Source organism: Bombyx mandarina, chromosome 17, assembly GCF_030267445.1.
Source record: "Bombyx mandarina strain Sakado chromosome 17, ASM3026744v2".
Taxonomy (NCBI): Eukaryota; Metazoa; Arthropoda; class Insecta; order Lepidoptera; family Bombycidae; genus Bombyx; species Bombyx mandarina.
In genome coordinates, this window is record NC_143223.1 from 4,133,500 (window position 1) to 4,153,773 (window position 20,274).

Consider the following 20,274-nt stretch of genomic DNA (forward strand, 5'->3'; position numbering starts at 1 on the left):
TCTAGTTGCATTACCTATCTCGGCACAATAAGCTAATCGAAACTCGAAATAAACACATCAACCGGTCAACTTCAAAATTCTACTATAATTAACCATAAACTACATTACGTTTAGCTGTCAGTTGCGCTTTTTTATTCCATATCTGTTGCGTTTTGTTATACCACTTTTTATATCACATCCCACAGAAACGTGATAAAAAGTATCCTATGTCCTTCTCCTGATCCTAAGCTACCTCCCCACCAATTTTCAGCCAAATCAGTTCAGCCGTTTTTGAGTTATAAATAGTGTAACTAACACGACTTTCTTTTATATATATAGATGATATTAGGAGCAGTAAAACATGACTTGGTCGACTTATACTTCGTAACATGGTCGGTTCGTGTGATACGTGGGTTATCTCGAACGCAGCGCCTAATAAATTACCGAAACAAAGTTTTTTTTTTTTCAAGTAACCGCTTTGATAAATTGTTTATTGAATATTAACGTTTCGAACGCAATTAAAATTTGGGTTAGAATTTTAGGTCGAGAGCGGGGTCACTCTGATTTCACTGAAATTACGTTACGGTCTCCATAGAAATAGAACATATAGAGTGTATTGGAATCATTGTCGGAAATAAAGACTAAGGACCGACAGAACAATAATGAATTAAGCTTTATTACATAATACAATGTAATCAGTTTGATAATCAACCAATAAACGGTGTTGAGGAAAAAAATATTTGGAATAAAAATTATTTAGCGTGCTCTATCTACAAAATAACCTTTTCAATGGCTTCAAAATGTAACATTAGATTCGTCTCACTTGTGAAAGTGACTTAGTGTACTAGTGTAGACTAAAATAAGAGATGTCCGATAAAAAAATGAATTTAAATAATGATTAATTAATTGTATTTTTTTAAACTAGAACGATATTTTTTTTTATATTTAAAATAAATAAAAAACTGAGACAAAAGAATAAAGATAGACCATTGTATTGTGCGAACGAAGAAAAATAATCTACATTCAACATTGTAACTATTAAATAACTTATTTTTCAAAAATCGAGTAACTACAAAGAAAGAATGTTCTAGACGGATTTTTCACCGACCCAATACTATTCAACGTTATACGGACAATCGTACGTACAACGTAATACTCTGCCAGGGCCCCTTAACTAGAGGTGTCAGTGGAATGATTTGTGGCTTTTGTTCAAGCACTATGTAGTCGCGAAATAACTGTGCACACTCTGCACCCGTGTAGTTTACTGTAGTTGCAAAACAAATGAAATTCATAAAAACATCCTTGTCATCATCTGTGTTTATGAATTGAAAATGTTTATATATATATTATGTAGAATAAGGATCGCAGCGCATAAAATAAGAGTTACACTGTTCCAAAATCTTCTGTTATAATAATAATTAATAATAACCGTCTTCGCCATCTTCTAATTCTTTGTCATTATTTTCTCCCTTTCTTTCCGTTTCCTCTCACTCACATCTTAACACTCCGTTTCACACTCTTTTCATACGTTCCATTCTTACCAATCCTACATATATGTTTTCCCTACCTATTCGTTGATAGCCTAAAAGGCTATTCCAGCTACGCGCGCAGAGGTAGGTGAGTACACGGTTTCAACCTGAGAGAATTTGCTAACACTAGCCCTAGCAAGAGCAGTACTTCGCAGGATCTACCACCGGATCGGAATCGCGGCCCACTGAGAGGATTCGGCGAGAAACTCAGTGGGCTGTGTGTCACGGCCTGTGTGCTTAATGCGAGTTTTTTAACGTTCCCGATAGCGTAAAAGTTAACTGAAATTTGTTTGGAGTTGGAACGTTTGCCTTTCATCGATCAACTTTTTATTTTCTATATCTCTGCCAGGCTATTGTGACTACACCTTGACTGGCGGCTAAGCTCACGGGGTAACATCTGCTCTAGCAAGAGCAGTGTTTCGCTGAATCCACCACCGGATCTGAATCGCGACCCACTGATTAGATCCGGCTTGAAGATCTGTGGCCTTTGTCTATGAATCAAGCAATATTCACATTGAAAATCTAGATAAGCTCTAATACTGCCGTCGGCTTGTCGGCAGTCACAAAAGAAGAATATCGCTCAAACATTTTATTTTTATAATTCAAAAATAAAATAAAGATAAGACACGATAATTACACTATTTGAGTCGGATCGTCTTTTGTTAATTTAAAAGTTAATTGCTACATGTTTTACGTAATCATTTGTTTTGTTTATAAAGCAGCTTATGGCGCCATGCTTGATAATGCTGTGTTGCCAGCACCTTGTAATTGAAAAGCAATCTTTAAAAGTACAAGACATGCGAATGCTAACATTTTTATCCAACATACAAAAATCCCGGACTTTGCTGATCCATGCTGAGCATGATTTAAGTGAAGGCTCAGAATTTGTATACATGCTCCGCTGTCTACAACGAAAACAAAGGCAAATCATAAAATATGGATTTTTTCTTTACTTAAGCCGACCAAACTAACGTGAAGAAATATATTGTCATGTGATTTTACAATAAATATTACTATAGTGCAATTGGTTACCAAGTTTTTTTATAATTATCTAATTAATTAACGAATCTACTAATCTGATAATAGTTTTCAATCGCTCTTAATCAAGCGACAAATTCTAAAGGTTTCTTGACAATAGCCGGCATTTTGTAAAGTTGATCAAAAAAAATCAGACAACAATGATGTTTCAGAAAAGAGAAAATGATTTGAATAAAAAATGGAAAACAGCACTGCGGGCCGTGAGATATGCGACGCTCGGTGTTGCCAGCCGAATAAAAATAAATCAACGGTGATTTATTTCAGCAGAAAATTCACATGCTACTTTTCGCGACGTTGCAGTCGCTCCATATGAAAATCTGAATTTGTGAACGTACTTTTAAATTCAAAGAAATACGATGAGTTCTTTGCTTCTCATGTCAGAATTGTTTCTAATTTCAAATGTCCATTTCCAAACCTGTTATTTTAGAAGACGAATAGCCGTAGCAATATCTCGTTGCTATTTGTTTTCTTCAGAAGGAAATTAGTTCATTAGCGTTCTCGTATTGAGCACTGCGACTATACCGGTGTTCAAATCCCGCAAATTCAATTAACCAATGAAATACGAACTTACTGAACCCCGAAATACACGAAGAATTGCCACACTAATTAATTCTGTGATAAAAATAAAACATACAAAAGTTGCGAGGAGAATAATTTGAGATTTTTATTTATTTATTGCTTAGATGGGTGGACGAGCTCACAGCCCACCTGGTGTTAGTGGGTTACTGGAGACCATAGACATCTACAACGTAAATGCGCCACTCACCTTGAGATATAAATTCTAAGTAAGTAAATATAGTTACAACGGCTACCCCTCCCTTAAACCGAAACGCATCACTGCTTCATGGCAGAAATAGGCGGGGTGGTGGTACCTACCCTTCCTGACTCACAAGAGGTCCTACCACCAGGAAATGATCCCATCATCTCGTTTTTAAGGTCGCACGGCCCGTTACCGGAGTCGAGTTCATCCATACTACCTGGGACCACTGTGTTTATCCACATTGCGCGTTTCCAGATATATTTTTTGCCGCGTAACATCCGACTTTGGATAGAGCTCCCCTCCACGGTGTTTCTCGAACGCCATGTCCTTCTTCAAATGAGGCTTGTGGAGAGTACTTAACGGTAGGCAGCAGCTTGGCTATGCCCCTGGCATTGCTGAAGTCCATGAGCGACGGTAACCACTCACCATTAAATGGGCCTTATGCTCGTCTGCCCATAAGGGCAATAAAACCACGTGGCAGAACACATTGTAAGCCCACAGAAGTTTATCCACCGCTCGGGCGTATTCCTTATGTGGAGTCATGAGGTGGAACAATCACACACACAGCTGAAACTTAGACTTGATGTCTCAAGCTGGGTGATGGGATTGAAATTGTATTATCTGTGGACTTCATGACCGCGCTGCGCCATCACAACACATCTGATGGGTATCGAGCTCCCACAAGCATCATAATAATAGCGAAATAAACCTGATAAGCATTTAGTAATAGATTATGAATTAAAATATTGATGAAACAGTCAATGTTTTTTTTTAATAATTATTATTATATTATAATAGATTGTGTATTAATTGTATGTATATTTACGGATATATGTACGTATGTATGTATGTGTACATATATGTACATGTATTTCACTGCATTAGTACACCGCGCGTAGTTCGTTTCCAAATGATTCTTGTCCACCTGATGATTGTCTAGAAGAGATCGCTCTTAGCGATAAGACCGCCAATTGTACTTTTTTGTATTTAATGTATCGCACTGTTTATTTGTTTTTTGGTGTACAATAAAGAATACTCTCTCTCTCTCTCTCGCTCAATGGCTGGGTTTATTTGAAAATCGTCACATACAAATTAGGACACTTTTAGACGACAAAAAGTCGACGACGAAATTATTATTTTTCTTAGATGGTTGGACGAGCTCACAGCCCACCTGGTGTTAAGTAGTTACTGGAGCCCATAGACATTTACAACGTAAATGCGCCACCCACCTTGAAATATAAGTTCTAAGATCTCAGTATAGTTACAACGGCTGCCCTACCCTTCAAACCGAAACGCATTACTGCTTCACGATAGAAATAGGCAGGGCGGTGGTACCTACCCGCGCGGACTCAGAAGAGGTCCTACCACAAGTAATTACGCAAATTATAATTTTGCGGGTTTGATTTTTATTACACGATTTTATTCCTTCACTGTGGAAGTCAATCGTGAGCATTTGTTGACTACGTATTTCAATAGAAAAATTGGTACCCGCCTGGGATTCGAACACCGGTGCATCGCTCAACACGAATGCACCGGACGTCTTGTTCTTTAGGCCACGACGACTTCAAGCAAAAATATTTTAAAAGCAAACATAATACTTCAACAAGAAGCAGTTTTATTTGAGGATTCGTCTTTTTGCAATCAATTGAATTTGTAAAAAATTGAATACGTTAATATATTGAACAAATTCTAATATTATTGTATTCATTTCTCGCACAGCGGCGCCGTCCTCCACGCCCTCCGGAAATTGAACTTTGCGACGGGCTCTTGACCCGGGCTGTCAAACTGACAGCTGTCAAAACCCCTTTTACTCGGGCCAAGGAGTATAAATAATTGTCCTTTGGCCATGAATATTTCGAGAAAAACCTTTTTTGATAATACTCAAGACATATTGAGCTAGAATGTATTGGCACTGTTATAGAGAAGCATTTCGGGGTTGAAGTGGCAAAGAACAGGGCACGCTGCACGCTCGTAGAGCAATAGACCGCTGGGATACCATTACGGCGTGTGATAGTTGAGCCCTATGTCCAGCTGTAGATGTCCGTGGACTGATGTTGATGATGTCATCACAACAGTCGGACTAATTTTTTTGCAAAATCGTGCATTTTACTCATTTAAAAGCTTTTGTTTAATTGTAATTCAAAATGCATAAGCCTTCTCATATCACCACCTTCAAGACAACATTGGTTATGGTCTTCATACGTGCTAGTAAAACATCAATGTTTTAAGATTACGAAATCTCATAACCTTTAACTTGCCATAAAAAAAAACGTAAGCAGCGTGCGCGTACCCATTTAAAAAAGTTTACATAATCTGTACCTCCCCGATTTTAACTAAAATGCAATCGTTAAAAATCAATTCATGACCCCCGGGGGTCAAACCGCTAGATCGATTTGATATCGCTAAGCAGACTGTGATTTTCCTGACCATAAACGAACGTTGTAACTCCGCTGCGATATTACCAATAAATTCTTTACTATGTTTCTCGGTACGAATAGATAGCGCTCCGTGTAGTCGTCGTCTAAGCACCGCTTCTGTTGGACAAATGTGGATTGAGATCATCGGACGAGTTTGAAGTTTTAATGAATTTTTTTAGCAAGAGCAGTGTTTTGCAGAATCTACCACTAGATCGGAAACGAAACCCACTGAGAAGATGCAGCGAGAAACTCAGTGGGCTGTGTATAGATTAATTAACTTGTAGAGACCTTCGTCGCAAGCAACGGGTTCGGCGAGGACGGTGACCGGGGCTTGAGGTACCTACCTAAAAGCACTGTAAATGAATCGAGAGGATCCGTAATGGCGTGTCTAGGGCGACATCAACTGTTTACAATTCGGTCCACAGGATCGGGTATGTTATTCTGCATATTTCTGCCGTAAAGTTTTTATTCATCAAACATGAATACCTAGTCTTGCCATCAATACTGAAAGAAAGGAAAAAAAAACTATTGCAAATAACATTTATTACTTTTACAGTGTGTTAGTTTAATACATAAATATAAAACAATTTAAATTATAAAAAGCTTATTCGAAGTGGTCTCCATTGGCTGCAATACAGTACTTTAAACGTTGAGGCCAGTTATCAATAGAAGCACGCACTCTTTCCATGGGAAAAATTTTCACTGCCAATCGTACGGATTGTTTTAGGGACTCCAAATTATCATGGCGCTTAGAGCAAGCCGTACTATCTAAAACTGACCATAAATCATAATCCAGCGGATTAAGATCGAGACTAGACGACGGCCAGTCTTCAGCTCTGATGAAGTCCGAAACGTTCGTTTCCAACCAAGACTGCGTAGACCGAGCTTTATGACCTGGCGCCGAGTCTTGCTGGAAGGACCATTCTTGATTACTGAACATGGTGTTGTTAAGGGGCTTTGCTACCTTCTCAAGAATGGTATTTTGATACACTTGTGTGATGTTTTGATACCTTTTTCACAAAAGTATGGCTCGGTCACTCCTTCAAAGCTAATACCCCACCAAACCATCACTGAAGTCGGATAGTGCCCACGTTGCACTCTGTCGACTAATTGGGAAGCTTCCTTAGAGCTTTGAGTATAAATACGGTCATTTTGTTTGTTAAAATGTTGCTCAATTGTAAAAAATTTCTCATCCGTAAACAAAATTTTTCTATGACCTCCATTTGCGTACCGCTTCAGTAGTTGTTTCGATTTTACCACCCTATTCTCTTTTAAATTATCAGTTAAGAAATGAGCAGCGTGTCTCTTATAGGCTGCAAGTCCTAAGTCATATTTTAAAATCCGCGACATGCTTCTAGGTGCTATCTTCATCTCCCGAGATAAAATCTTTTGCTTTCGGACAGGATTTCTTCAAATTCTTTCCCTTACTGCTTTGACCACCTTTTTCGTACGAACACTACGTGGACGGCCAGATCTTTTTCTGTCACAAACAGAGGAGGTCTCATTGCACCTATTAATAGCCCGGTAGCACAAACATTTTACTAATTAATACCAAGCGTATGGAGGGTTTTAAAAATTACATTTGGCTCTATACCTACTTTGTGTAATGCAATCACAGCGATTCGGTTCTCTTTATCACCCCACTCCTTTTAATATCTCAAAATATTGTACAATGTATTGGTGCCAAAATCAGAAAATGAATGAGCAATCATATAAAAATGACAGATTCCAAATTCAAATGTAATATTTTGTTTATTTTTAATTGTAACAGTATTTATGGCCAGACTAAGTATATTAAATATGTAAATTTAGAGAATATCCACAATAGTCTAGCTTTGTACACTATAATGAAGACATACAGTCTAGCCACGCCTCTCGTAAGCGGATAATTGAGACATTATAGACCGCGCGCGCATGCACACGATACCAACAATCGATAGTAGATCAAACCCTCAGGTACTATATAATATACATCGTATACGCAACATTAAAAAAAAAAACTAAAAAAGTTTACTTACACAAAGGTTTTTTTTAATTGCCTGAATAAAAAAAAAGGCTGTTAAAAAAAGACCAACGTACAAACCAAACACATTTTAGTTACTCGGCGAATATTACGGTCTTTCCGTGACATGTCATAGCAGTAAGATAATACTGTGGAGTTCAGTTCATAAAAATTTGCTGTGGACAAACTATGCCCTATATCAGGGGTGGAAAAATATTTTGATAGTCGGGCCACATTGCAGATGAAAATTTGACCTCGAGCCAAACAGTTTTTTTTTTCTAATTTTATATTGTGCGACTATTATTCATACGGTTCAATTATCATAATTATATTTTCGAATTGGAGGCGCTGAATAGAGCGGTTGTCCGGGAGAAAATTTTGGCTCCCACCGGCCCTGATAATATGTATCAGTATTGCTTAATATTTTATCTAAAAAATTTATGCTCCAATTTATGTTAGACAATAACTAATATTTGTGTTCTTAATAATAATATACACATTGCTTCACGGGCCAGACAAAATTCTACCGCGGACCGCCATTTGCCCGGGCCTGCCCTATATAATTACGTATAGTGAGCTACACAGGCAACCAACATTCTGGATAATGCCAATTGGGAAGCATAATTCATGTATATACATCCTTTTCTCTGTTTCGAAGAAAAAAAGTAAAACAATCTCAATTTTTATATCAACACATTTGACATTTAATACTGTCACTAACTCTAAACGTCATTTATTCAAAGAAAATCCGATCAGAAGAATTACATGCTAGAAACTAATTCATTAGTTATTATACTTTACCAAACGAGTACAATACCAAGTTCCCTTAAGCCATTAAAACACAATTCGGTGGTTATCCTTTATCTAAGTGAAATGGCTTTCGTCACCGAGCTTCCATACAGAGTGGCTCTCTCTGACGGAGACGTCCACAAAGAGAAACAAACCTGGGAGACGAACTACACACCCATTTACGTTATGACCACTATATTCGCTATCATATTTTTCATTGGGCCTTTTGCAATCAAGAAAGGAGAAAACAAGTGGTAATTCCAGTTGAATTTGCTAGAGTAGTTGTCACAGGTACAGCGTATCTCTGCTGCCAATAAAACCTATTTCAACGCCATTGTATGTAGAAACAGAATCAGCTAAGCGCGAACACTATTTAAAGATAACGTTTGTTTTAATAAAAAACCAAGTGCATTATGGTGGACACCAGCTAAGTCGCAGCTAGTCCTAAACTGTAGGTACCTTGAAGGATTTTGGCGCGCACTACGCGTTATTATAGGTTTCGTATAGCCGGTCTGGTGGAGCTGGGGTGGATTTTATTTTTTTATTTTTTTATTGCTTAGGTGGGTGGACGAGCTCACAGCCCACCTGGTATTTAGTGGTTACTGGAACCCATAGACATTTACAACGCAAATGCGCCACCCACCTTGAGGTATAAGTTCTGAGGTCTTAGTATAGTTACAACGGCTGCCCCACCCTTCAAGCCGAAACGCATTACTGCTTCACGGCAGAAAATAGGCGGGGTGGTACAAGACGCGTGGAACCTCGCGCTTTGTCAAAGCGTAGTCTCCTAGGAGGAGTTGAAACAGGAGGAGGACCTCGATCTACTTCTTCTCCCTCTTCTTCGTTGGAGGCGCTGTAGTCCGACATAAACCCGGTTTGCCCCCCTCCTCGACCGGTTATCCGATAACAAATTCCCCAAAAAAGAGTAGCGCGAAAGAGTAAGTCCCCTTTACATACTGTATGACTGTTATACCTGAGTAGTATTATTTAATACCTGAGACATCAATTCCAGGCATTCCAGTTCATACGAAATTTAGGCCAGGACAAAGATATTTAAAATATTTTCACTCAAACTGTTTATAGGTATATTAACGTAATAAATAATACTATTTTTTTTTTACGTTGGTGGGTGCATAATCTCATGACTCACCTGGTGTTCAGTAGTCACTAGAAATATTAAACTGAATTTAGTCTCCGGGCGATGGAAGGCCGGCTATCGTCGACCCACGCTGGTTCTGGTCCAGCGGGGTATTCCGTAGGATAGCTCACTCTAACCGGCGCCATCTAGGCGGGCTTCGGATAGCCTTCCGACCGAGACGACTGGTGGTCGTGGCGCCGACGACCGCCGGGCCGGCGTCCCGAGTGGGAGGGTGATGGGAGAGATGTGCTCCGCACTAAGCGCTTCACCTTCCCCCCTTTGCCTCTTGATGAGTTCTGTCTCATGCGAGGTTTGGACGTTGGTTGTTGAGCGACAGGAGGTTTTAGTCAGTTCCCCTCTGACATGCCCCGCTCTCCATTCCCAGTGGAGGGCGGAAGGCCGGCGATTTCCTCATAACCAAAAAAAAAAAAAGAACACTGAATTTAGTCACCTTGCTAAATGATTTTAGAGTTTCACGTCATTACGGATCCTCTCGATCCATTAACGGTGCTTTTAGGTACCACAAGCACCGGTGCTCGCAAGCAAGGGCTCGACGAGTGAATTAACCCATAGACACAGCCCACTGAGTTTCTCGCCGGATCTTCTCAGTGGGTCGCGTTTCCGATCCGGTGGTAGATTTTGCGAAGCACTGCTCTTGCTAGGGCCGGTGTTAGCAACACTCCTGGTTTGAGCCCCGTGGTACACGTCAAGGAGAAGCTGAAATAGGCACACAAGGCTATCAGCACAGGTAGGGATTTTTTTTTTAATTTCAGTTATGTTGTATAACTATCTTACTCTTAAAATGGGAGATAATTACTATATTGCAACAGAAATGGGTGCTAAAGTGGTTTCTGCACGGGATAAAATCAGGAATAACTAAAAAATTTTTTAAGGGTTTTATTTGAAATTCATCCTTCCTTCATCGTGAAAGTTCTCTATGAACATCTGTTCCTTCCAGAAGAATTCAAAACTGCCTTTGGATAGAAATGTGGTCAAAGACTCAAATTATAGCCTCAATTATATAACAACGTAATAAATAAAGACGGCCCGTGCATTCGTATCGAGTAACTAGATCAGGAAGGCAATTCCATGTCGACAAAAAACGAATCGCCTATCATAATTAAATAATAGCTAAGCTTTTTTTTTTTTTTGTTCAGGAGGAAATCGCCGGTCTTCCGCCCTCCCCTGGGGATGGAAGGCGGGGCATGTCGGAGTCGAACTGACTAAAACCTCCTGTCGCTCAACAACCCGCGTCCAAACCTCGCATGAGACAGAACCCATGAAAAGGCAAAGGGGGGAAAGTGAAGCGTTTAGTGCAGAGCACATCTCTCCCATCACCCTCCCCCTCGGGACGCCGGACCGGCGGTCGTCGGCGCCACGACCACCAGCCCTCTCGGTCGGCAGGCTATCCGGAGCCCGCCTAGATGGCGCCGGTTAGAGTGAGCTATCCTACGGAATACCCCGCTGGGTCAGAACCAGCGTGGGTCGAGGATAGCCGGCCTTCCATCACCCGGATGCTCTTGCGTAAAACGCGTGCAGAGCAGCTTGCACGTCGTCTTCTTAGGCCCCCTTCGCCTGTCCCCAGACCGACATATGAAGGGGACCCGAAACACTTAGAGGGCCAGGGCTTGGGCGAGATCCGCCTCCCTGGCCCCCGCTCGACGGCGGCGGGCTTGCGTGTCTCTCACGCGCCCCGCCGCCTCCTTCTGCGAGATGGTGCACTCGCAGAAGTCGAGCATCGCCTTCCACGACTCGTCGTCGCCGAGCATCGATGCCACAACACTCGGCAACGACAAGTCGTTTCCTATTTTTGCGACGAGGACACGGCGCCACCCCTCCCATGCGGGGCAGGCGACGAGCGTGTGCTCCGCCGTGTCCAAGCCGCAACCACAATGGTGGCACTCTGCCGTCGGCTCGGCTCCGATCCGGTGCAGGAACTCACCGAAGCAACCATGCCCAGTGAGCACCTGCGTGAGCCGGAAAGTGAGGCGTCCTCTGTCACGATTCACCCAATTCACGAGAACCGGGCGAATCGCCTCGACGGTCCTACGACCAGCCGAAGGATCGGCCAGCCGTCTGGACCATGCCTCCAGCACGGACCGCCGAGATTGGGCCCTCCGCGCTCTGACCACAGTGGGGCTGGGACGTGCCACGCCCCGGATACGAAGGTCCTAATATAAATAATTAACTTAAGTAAACTAAGCTTAGTCTACGTTTAGTCTGGTTCTACGTCACACGAGAACCAACTAAGATATTATATCTAGCGTCATTTACTTCTTATACAAATGTGAATTTAATCTTGAACAATTTTCAGGATTATAAAAACTTGCATGATGCTGGCTTCTTTTTTCTTGTGGCTGTTGTAAGTGCTTCAAAATATATAACTGAATTCCTTTAAAATTGTTGTACCGAGTGGACACAATGTCTTCAACACAATATCTTTCTACCTGAAACTATAGTGGTAAGCGCATTTGGAGTCCATCAGTAAGTACCTGCAGTCGGCGTCGATGCGCCACTTCGATAAAGCGGCACGACACGAGAACCCACTCATCGTGGCCGCCGGTAACTACATTCCCGATCCTGCGGAAAGAATGGAAAGCAGTCGACGTCGCCGAAAACACGTCATCTCGGATCCTCCCGATCCACTAACGGTGCTTTTAGGTACCTCAAGCACCGGTCACCGTTCTCGTCGAACCCGTCGCTTGCGACGAAGGGCTCGACGAGTAAATTAACCCTCAGACACAGCCCACTGAGTTTCTCGCCGGATCTTCTCAGTGGGTCGCGTTTCCGATCCGGTAGTAGATTCTGCAAAGCACGTTTCTTGCTAGGGTTCGTGTTAGCAACGTCGTCAGGTTTGAGCCCCGTGAGCTCACCTACTAGTTAAGGTTACGCTGGAACTCTCAAGGCTACCAGCTTAGGTAGGAAAAAAAAAAAGAGGAATGAATTCACATACCCTGCTATCGCCGTGCCGTCTACGTATAACACAAAGCGATCAACGTAAATTGCGGCAGTCTTTTTATCAAAATACCACAATGACCACCTATCTATTAGTCTCTAAGTCTATCTAAGTATCTAAGTTTTTTATTTTTATTGCTTAGAAAGGTGGACGAGCTCACGCCCTATTTGATGTTAAGTGGTTTCCGGAGCCCATAGACAATGTAAATGCCGCCATCCACCTTGAAATATGAGTTCTAAAGTCTCAGTATAGTTACAACAGCTGCCCCACCCTTCAAGCCGAAAGGCATTACTGCTTCAGGGCAGAAATAGGCAGGGCGGTGGTACTACCAGTGCGAACTCACAAGACCTCCTACCACCAGTAAACGGAATCAATTTTTCTATTTATCTAAGCATGATAGTACATAAATATTTACAAAAATACATAATAGATTCAAAAATAATATCTAACTAATAAATTAAAAATAAAAGCGTACACGTTGAATTTCCTTACAGCAAACCATTAGTAGTTCTCTTTTTTTTCTATTGCTTAGATGGGTGGTCGAGCTCACAGCCCACCTGGTGTTAAGTGGATACTGGAGCCCATAGACATCCACAACGTAAATGCGCCACCCACCTTGAGATATAGGTTCTAAGGTCTCAAGTATAGTTACAACGGCTGCCCCGCCCTTCAAGCCGAAAGGCATTACTGCTTCACGGCAGAAATAGACATATTCTCTGGCTGTATTGGAATAATGTGTCGCCATCTTTTTGGTTTTCACAAATACAAACTAAATATATCGTTTACAGTTGGGTAACGGTGTACATAGCAGGAATGAACCCGCTAGTTGGACCTCAGCTACGGAACACCACTCTAGCTTGGATGGCTCACACTTGGGTATAGTATGTCCTACTAAGTTTTTTTTTTATTGCCCTTGTAGGCAGACGAGCATACGGCCCTCCTGATGGTGAGTGGTTACCGTCGCCCATGGACTTCAGCAATGCCAGGGGCAGAGCCAAGCCACTGCCTACCGTTTAATACTCTCCACAAGCCTCGTTTGAAGAAGGACATGTCATAGCGCTCGGGGAACACCGTGGAGGGGAGCTCATTCCATAGCCGGATGGTACGTGGCAAAAAAGACTACTGGAAACGCACTGTGGATGACCGCAGTGGCTCCAGGTAGTATGGATGAACTCTATTCCGGTGGCGGGCGGTGCGATGGTAAAAACGAGATGCCGGTATCATCTCGAAGAATTCCTCAGAGCACTATTCCTGAGAGCACTCAGAGATCCTAAGTGTAGTTGTTGCAACCGCCCTTAACCCCTATTTATCTTCTTCTTAGTCGAATACTTCATTGCTGAAGGTCGTGTCCTTGAAAGCCCTTCGTGGCTCTTTGTACCCTCAGCTTCCATTTGCTTCGGTTTTCGGCTTCTCTCAGGGCGTTGGTAACAGAGAGTCCAGTGAGCGCAGTTATCTGATCCGACCAACGGTGTGGTGGCCGGCCGGCGGGTCTTTTCCCTTCTACCTTACCTACCCCTATTTAAACGGGCTATAAAAATTGCATCTTGTTGGCTATTTTTAAACGGTTTTATTTAGCTCGACCCGTACGGAATTTGTTTTTTATTTATTTGGGTCAAAATTAGAAATTGAAATTTAAGCACCTTCCCGTTGTCAGATTGATCTGAAATTTGGTACACACATGTAATTTAGATGACAATATAATATAATAAAATCAATAACATTATAAATCTAAGATGGCCGCCGATACAAAATGGCGGATTACATATTTTACTTTAACCCCCTTAATATGGGTATCAAATGAAAGGGCTACACTAGTAAAACACGATGATTATGTCAAAATTTAAAATTCAAGATGGACGCCGTTCCGATATGGCGGACTAGGTACATATTTTTCCACAACCACCACAATATGGGTATCAAATAATAGGACTACACTAGCAGAATACTGTCATTATGTCAAAATTTCAAACTCAAGATGGACGCTGTTACAAAATGGCGTATTAGGTGGGGGCATGATTAGTCGTGTCGAGAACAGATTGAACAGATTGCGTCCAAGATTGTGTGACGTTAGAGAGGCAGATAAAAAAAATTAGGTAATTAGATACCTCGTTAGTAAGCGGTAGCTATACCACCCAAGTTAAATGGATGAGGGAGCGATGCGCGCAGATAACCGGACGGGACTTCGTGCAGTTCGTGCACACGCACATCAACGCCCTCCCATCCCGCATTCGCGGATCAAGAGGGCGTAGAGGTGGGAGTGAGTCGGCGTTGACCTGCCGTGCTGGTTGCAGGGTCAGGGAGACGACGGCTCACATCCTACAGCAGTGTCACAGAACACACGGCGGCCGGATTCTACGACATAACAAGATTTCTCTTTCGTGGCGAAAGCTATGGAAGAGAACAAGTGGACGGTTGAGCTGGAGCCTAGGCTACGAGCATCGGTGGGTCTCCGTAAGCCGGATATTATCGCCTCCAGGGATGGTGTCGGAATGATCGTGGACGTGCAGGTCGTCTCGGGCCAGCGGTCGCTTGATGAGCTCCACCGTGAGAAACGTAATAAATACGGGAATCACGAGGAGCTGGTTGAGTTGGTCGCAGGTAGACTAGGACTTCCGAAAGCTGAGTGCGTGCGAGCCACTTCGTGCACGATATCTTGGAGGGGAGTATGGAGCCTGGCTTCTTTTAACGAGTTGAGGACCATAATCGGGCTTCGGGAACCGACACTGCAGACTGTTACAATCTTAGTGTTGAGAGGATCGCATATGAACTGGACCAGGTTCAATCAGATGACGTCCGTCATGGGGGGCGGCGTTGGTTGAGCTTCGCACAGTAGTCCAGCGGAGAGGGTGTAGATCAGGCCCGTCTGTTTCTCCCCCGGAGCCCGCTCCCTGGGCTTCCCTTATTATTTAACATCAGAAACAGACATTAAACATCTACTGATCCAATTTCGCCGGCGTACGGCCACGATCGGGAGGGTGGGAATCTCGGGGGTCTTCCGATCCAATCCATTATGATTACGACCACAGTCACTAAAGACGATGGCATGATGATCCGGCGATGAAAATAATAGGTTAAAACGTGCCGAGGACTGTATGGCATTAGGGTGGATAAAAATGTAATGTCGTAACCGCTTCCCCCTCAAGATTGGGCGCATCTTGTTGTATATTAAGCCTTGCCCCTTTACTGGACCTCTGGGGGGTCGACCGTCAAAATGCCCCTTAATCGTGGGAACAACATGGTAACAATAAATAAAAAAGCAAACAAAAATAAAAACGAAACTGCTACACAACGAAAAAGAACGAAGAGAACAAGAAACGAAGAGAACGGTTAGCAACAGAAACACCTGAGCAACATGATACCAGGTTAATGGCACAACGTGAGAGACAAAGGCAGCTGGTAGAGTCAGAAACACCTGAGCGTCATGAGTGCAGGCTAGCATCACAACGTGACAGACGAAGAGAGCTAATAGCATCAGAAACACCCGAGCGTCATGAGTCCAGGCTAGCATCACAACGTGGCAGACAAAGAGAGTTGTTAGCATCAGAAACATCTGAGCGTCATGAGTCTAGGCTAGCATCACAACGTGACAGACGAAGAGAGCTAATAGCGTCAGAAACACTTGAGCGTCATGACTCCAGGCTAAGATTACAACGTAACAGACAAAGAGAGCTATTAGCGTCAGAAACATCTGAGCAACACGAGGCCAGGCTAACAGGACGGCGTGAGAGACGAAAGGAGTTAGAAGCTTCAGAAACACCTGAGCAACGCCACGACAGGTGAAATAACCAACGTGAGCGTGCACAGCAACGCAGAGCTGAAAATCATGTACAAGCGTTTGAAAATGCTATTAACACATCGTGTATACACGTTTGTGACATTTGCACGAAGCATTGTTATCCTAACCAAATTCATACTGTACGTTACAACACAGCTGCATTAGGATATCTACCTGCAGAACTGTCTTCAAAAACAACATTACTTTTATGTTTGCGCTGCCAAACACATGTGACCAGTAATAAAACAATAACACAATCAAAGGCGTATTGGAATAATCTGGATCCAGGTTCAATACCAGATGAGATTCAAACGCTGACGCAAGCAGAGCAGCGCTTGCTGTGTAAAATCATCCCGTTTGTTAAAATCGTAAAATTTACTGGGCTATACGGGCAGTACGGTTTCCGCGGACAAGCAGTGTTGTTGCCCAAGATATCTTTGAGGTCAGTGAAAGATTACCTAATATGCTTCCAAGATCTTCCAGCCAGGTGGGTATCGTTGTAGTTACAGAACGTTTGGAGAATTTGAACATCACAAGAGAATTCACAATATCTCGCGAAAAAGTCTACAGCGCTTTAAGATGGTTAACTAGAAATAATCCGCTTTATAGAGATGTACGCATTGACGAAAATGTCCAGATTAGTGAACAAGAATTAATACGACTTAGTGTGCCAGATATACCTGAAAACGGTGAACCTGAAAGAATTGAAATTCCAAATGTATTCATTAGTATTAATGACGTTGCTAGAATTATTCGGGCTTCATGGCATCAAGGTGACCACAGCGTTTTCACTTCGGGATTTGCCGGCGTGCAATGTAACGGCATGCACGTTATTTACCCTAAAGCCATACAGTTTCCAGCAAAATTCAATTATGGTACGGCTGAAAGAAGGACGTTGCCCTTAGTTTTGTCATGGGCATTCACCGTCCATAAAATTCAGGGCAGCACCGTCGACCATGCAGTAGTATATTTGGGCTCAAAATTGTTTGAGGAAGGACAAGCATACGTGGCTCTAAGTCGAGTCAAGTCTCTGGAAGGGCTATGAATTGAGGAATTAGATTGTACTAAATTATCAGGTAAGAAACCATGTAATAATGATGCACTGAATGAATTAAATAGAATGAGGAATATTTGGTAGACAATTTCACTAAATACTAAAAACAAGAAAATAAAAATCGGTAAAAAAACTTTTAAGTTAAACGGTTTTATGTGCACTGAAAACTACAAAATAAATAAATAGTTACTTACCTATCAACCTACGTAAGTGATCTCGGTCATTAATATCTCTGATGGTAGTGGTTGTTATAACATGAACCATGTCAGCGGCCGAAAGGCAGTTCATGAAAGAACACTAACACCAGGGTTTGCTTGGTAGGTAAACTAAGCAGCCCACACTATAACAAGTAGGTATTTAGACCTTCTAGTTCAGAAATATTTTAGTACTAGGCAGAATAGCTTTTAGGCATATTAGAATAAAATAAAAACGTGGGGCCCCTCTGAAATCATACCTATGGCAGAGCATATCTTATACTTTGGTAGATAATTAATTATACTTAATAATTACATTTAACGGCTCACATCCTACAGCAGTGTCACAGAACACACGGCGGCCGGATTCTACGACATAACAAGATTTCTCTTTCGTGGCGAAAGCTATGGAAGAGAACAAGTGGACGGTTGAGCTGGAGCCTAGGCTACGAGCATCGGTGGGTCTCCGTAAGCCGGATATTATCGCCTCCAGGGATGGTGTCGGAATGATCGTGGACGTGCAGGTCGTCTCGGGCCAGCGGTCGCTTGATGAGCTCCACCGTGAGAAACGTAATAAATACGGGAATCACGGGGAGCTGGTTGAGTTGGTCGCAGGTAGACTAGGACTTCCGAAAGCTGAGTGCGTGCGAGCCACTTCGTGCACGATATCTTGGAGGGGAGTATGGAGCCTGGCTTCTTTTAACGAGTTGAGGACCATAATCGGGCTTCGGGAACCGACACTGCAGACTGTTACAATCTTAGTGTTGAGAGGATCGCATATGAACTGGACCAGGTTCAATCAGATGACGTCCGTCATGGGGGGCGGCGTTGGTTGAGCTTCGCACAGTAGTCCAGCGGAGAGGGTGTAGATCAGGCCCGTCTGTTTCTCCCCCGGAGCCCGCTCCCTGGGCTTCCCTTATTATTTAACATCAGAAACAGACATTAAACATCTACTGATCCAATTTCGCCGGCGTACGGCCACGATCGGGAGGGTGGGAATCTCGGGGGTCTTCCGATCCAATCCATTATGATTACGACCACAGTCACTAAAGACGATGGCATGATGATCCGGCGATGAAAATAATAGGTTAAAACGTGCCGAGGACTGTATGGCATTAGGGTGGATAAAAATGTAATGTCGTAACCGCTTCCCCCTCAAGATTGGGCGCATCTTGTTGTATATTAAGCCTTGCCCCTTTACTGGACCTCTGGGGGGTCGACCGTCAAAATGCCCCTTAATCGTGGGAACAACATGGTAACAATAAATAAAAAAGCAAACAAAAATAAAAACGAAACTGCTACACAACGAAAAAGAACGAAGAGAACAAGAAACGAAGAGAACGGTTAGCAACAGAAACACCTGAGCAACATGATACCAGGTTAATGGCACAACGTGAGAGACAAAGGCAGCTGGTAGAGTCAGAAACACCTGAGCGTCATGAGTGCAGGCTAGCATCACAACGTGACAGACGAAGAGAGCTAATAGCATCAGAAACACCCGAGCGTCATGAGTCCAGGCTAGCATCACAACGTGGCAGACAAAGAGAGTTGTTAGCATCAGAAACATCTGAGCGTCATGAGTCTAGGCTAGCATCACAACGTGACAGACGAAGAGAGCTAATAGCGTCAGAAACACTTGAGCGTCATGACTCCAGGCTAAGATTACAACGTAACAGACAAAGAGAGCTATTAGCGTCAGAAACATCTGAGCAACACGAGGCCAGGCTAACAGGACGGCGTGAGAGACGAAAGGAGTTAGAAGCTTCAGAAACACCTGAGCAACGCCACGACAGGTGAAATAACCAACGTGAGCGTGCACAGCAACGCAGAGCTGAAAATCATGTACAAGCGTTTGAAAATGCTATTAACACATCGTGTATACACGTTTGTGACATTTGCACGAAGCATTGTTATCCTAACCAAATTCATACTGTACGTTACAACACAGCTGCATTAGGATATCTACCTGCAGAACTGTCTTCAAAAACAACATTACTTTTATGTTTGCGCTGCCAAACACATGTGACCAGTAATAAAACAATAACACAATCAAAGGCGTATTGGAATAATCTGGATCCAGGTTCAATACCAGATGAGATTCAAACGCTGACGCAAGCAGAGCAGCGCTTGCTGTGTAAAATCATCCCGTTTGTTAAAATCGTAAAATTTACTGGGCTATACGGGCAGTACGGTTTCCGCGGACAAGCAGTGTTGTTGCCCAAGATATCTTTGAGGTCAGTGAAAGATTACCTAATATGCTTCCAAGATCTTCCAGCCAGGTGGGTATCGTTGTAGTTACAGAACGTTTGGAGAATTTGAACATCACAAGAGAATTCACAATATCTCGCGAAAAAGTCTACAGCGCTTTAAGATGGTTAACTAGAAATAATCCGCTTTATAGAGATGTACGCATTGACGAAAATGTCCAGATTAGTGAACAAGAATTAATACGACTTAGTGTGCCAGATATACCTGAAAACGGTGAACCTGAAAGAATTGAAATTCCAAATGTATTCATTAGTATTAATGACGTTGCTAGAATTATTCGGGCTTCATGGCATCAAGGTGACCACAGCGTTTTCACTTCGGGATTTGCCGGCGTGCAATGTAACGGCATGCACGTTATTTACCCTAAAGCCATAC

General features: G+C 42.7%; 2 protein-coding genes across 3 annotated transcripts in view; both read left to right on the forward strand.

The window, feature by feature from the left end:
- LOC114253338 (nudC domain-containing protein 3) overlaps positions 1 to 20,274 on the forward strand; it is a 386,657-nt gene that overhangs the window by 232,577 nt on the left and 133,806 nt on the right. The window lies entirely within an intron of this gene.
- LOC114253171 (V-type proton ATPase subunit e) lies at positions 8,599 to 13,490 on the forward strand. Its single transcript, XM_089734447.1, has 3 exons — positions 8,599 to 8,768; positions 11,967 to 12,014; positions 13,397 to 13,490. The coding sequence occupies exons 1-3, from the start codon at positions 8,599 to 8,601 to the stop codon at positions 13,488 to 13,490; spliced, it is 312 nt and encodes a 103-aa protein (XP_089590573.1).

What these genes read in the sequence shown, in the direction of transcription:
- LOC114253171 (XM_089734447.1), top strand. Translation starts at nt 8,599, where the DNA reads ATGGCTTTCGTCACCGAGCTTCCATACAGAGTGGCTCTCTCTGACGGA. An exon ending in AAGAAAGGAGAAAACAAGTG is followed by an intron (nt 8,769 to 11,966) that starts GTAATTCCAGTT and finishes AACAATTTTCAG; the next exon opens with GATTATAAAAACTTGCATGA. An exon ending in TCTTTTTTCTTGTGGCTGTT is followed by an intron (nt 12,015 to 13,396) that starts GTAAGTGCTTCA and finishes TATCGTTTACAG; the next exon opens with TTGGGTAACGGTGTACATAG.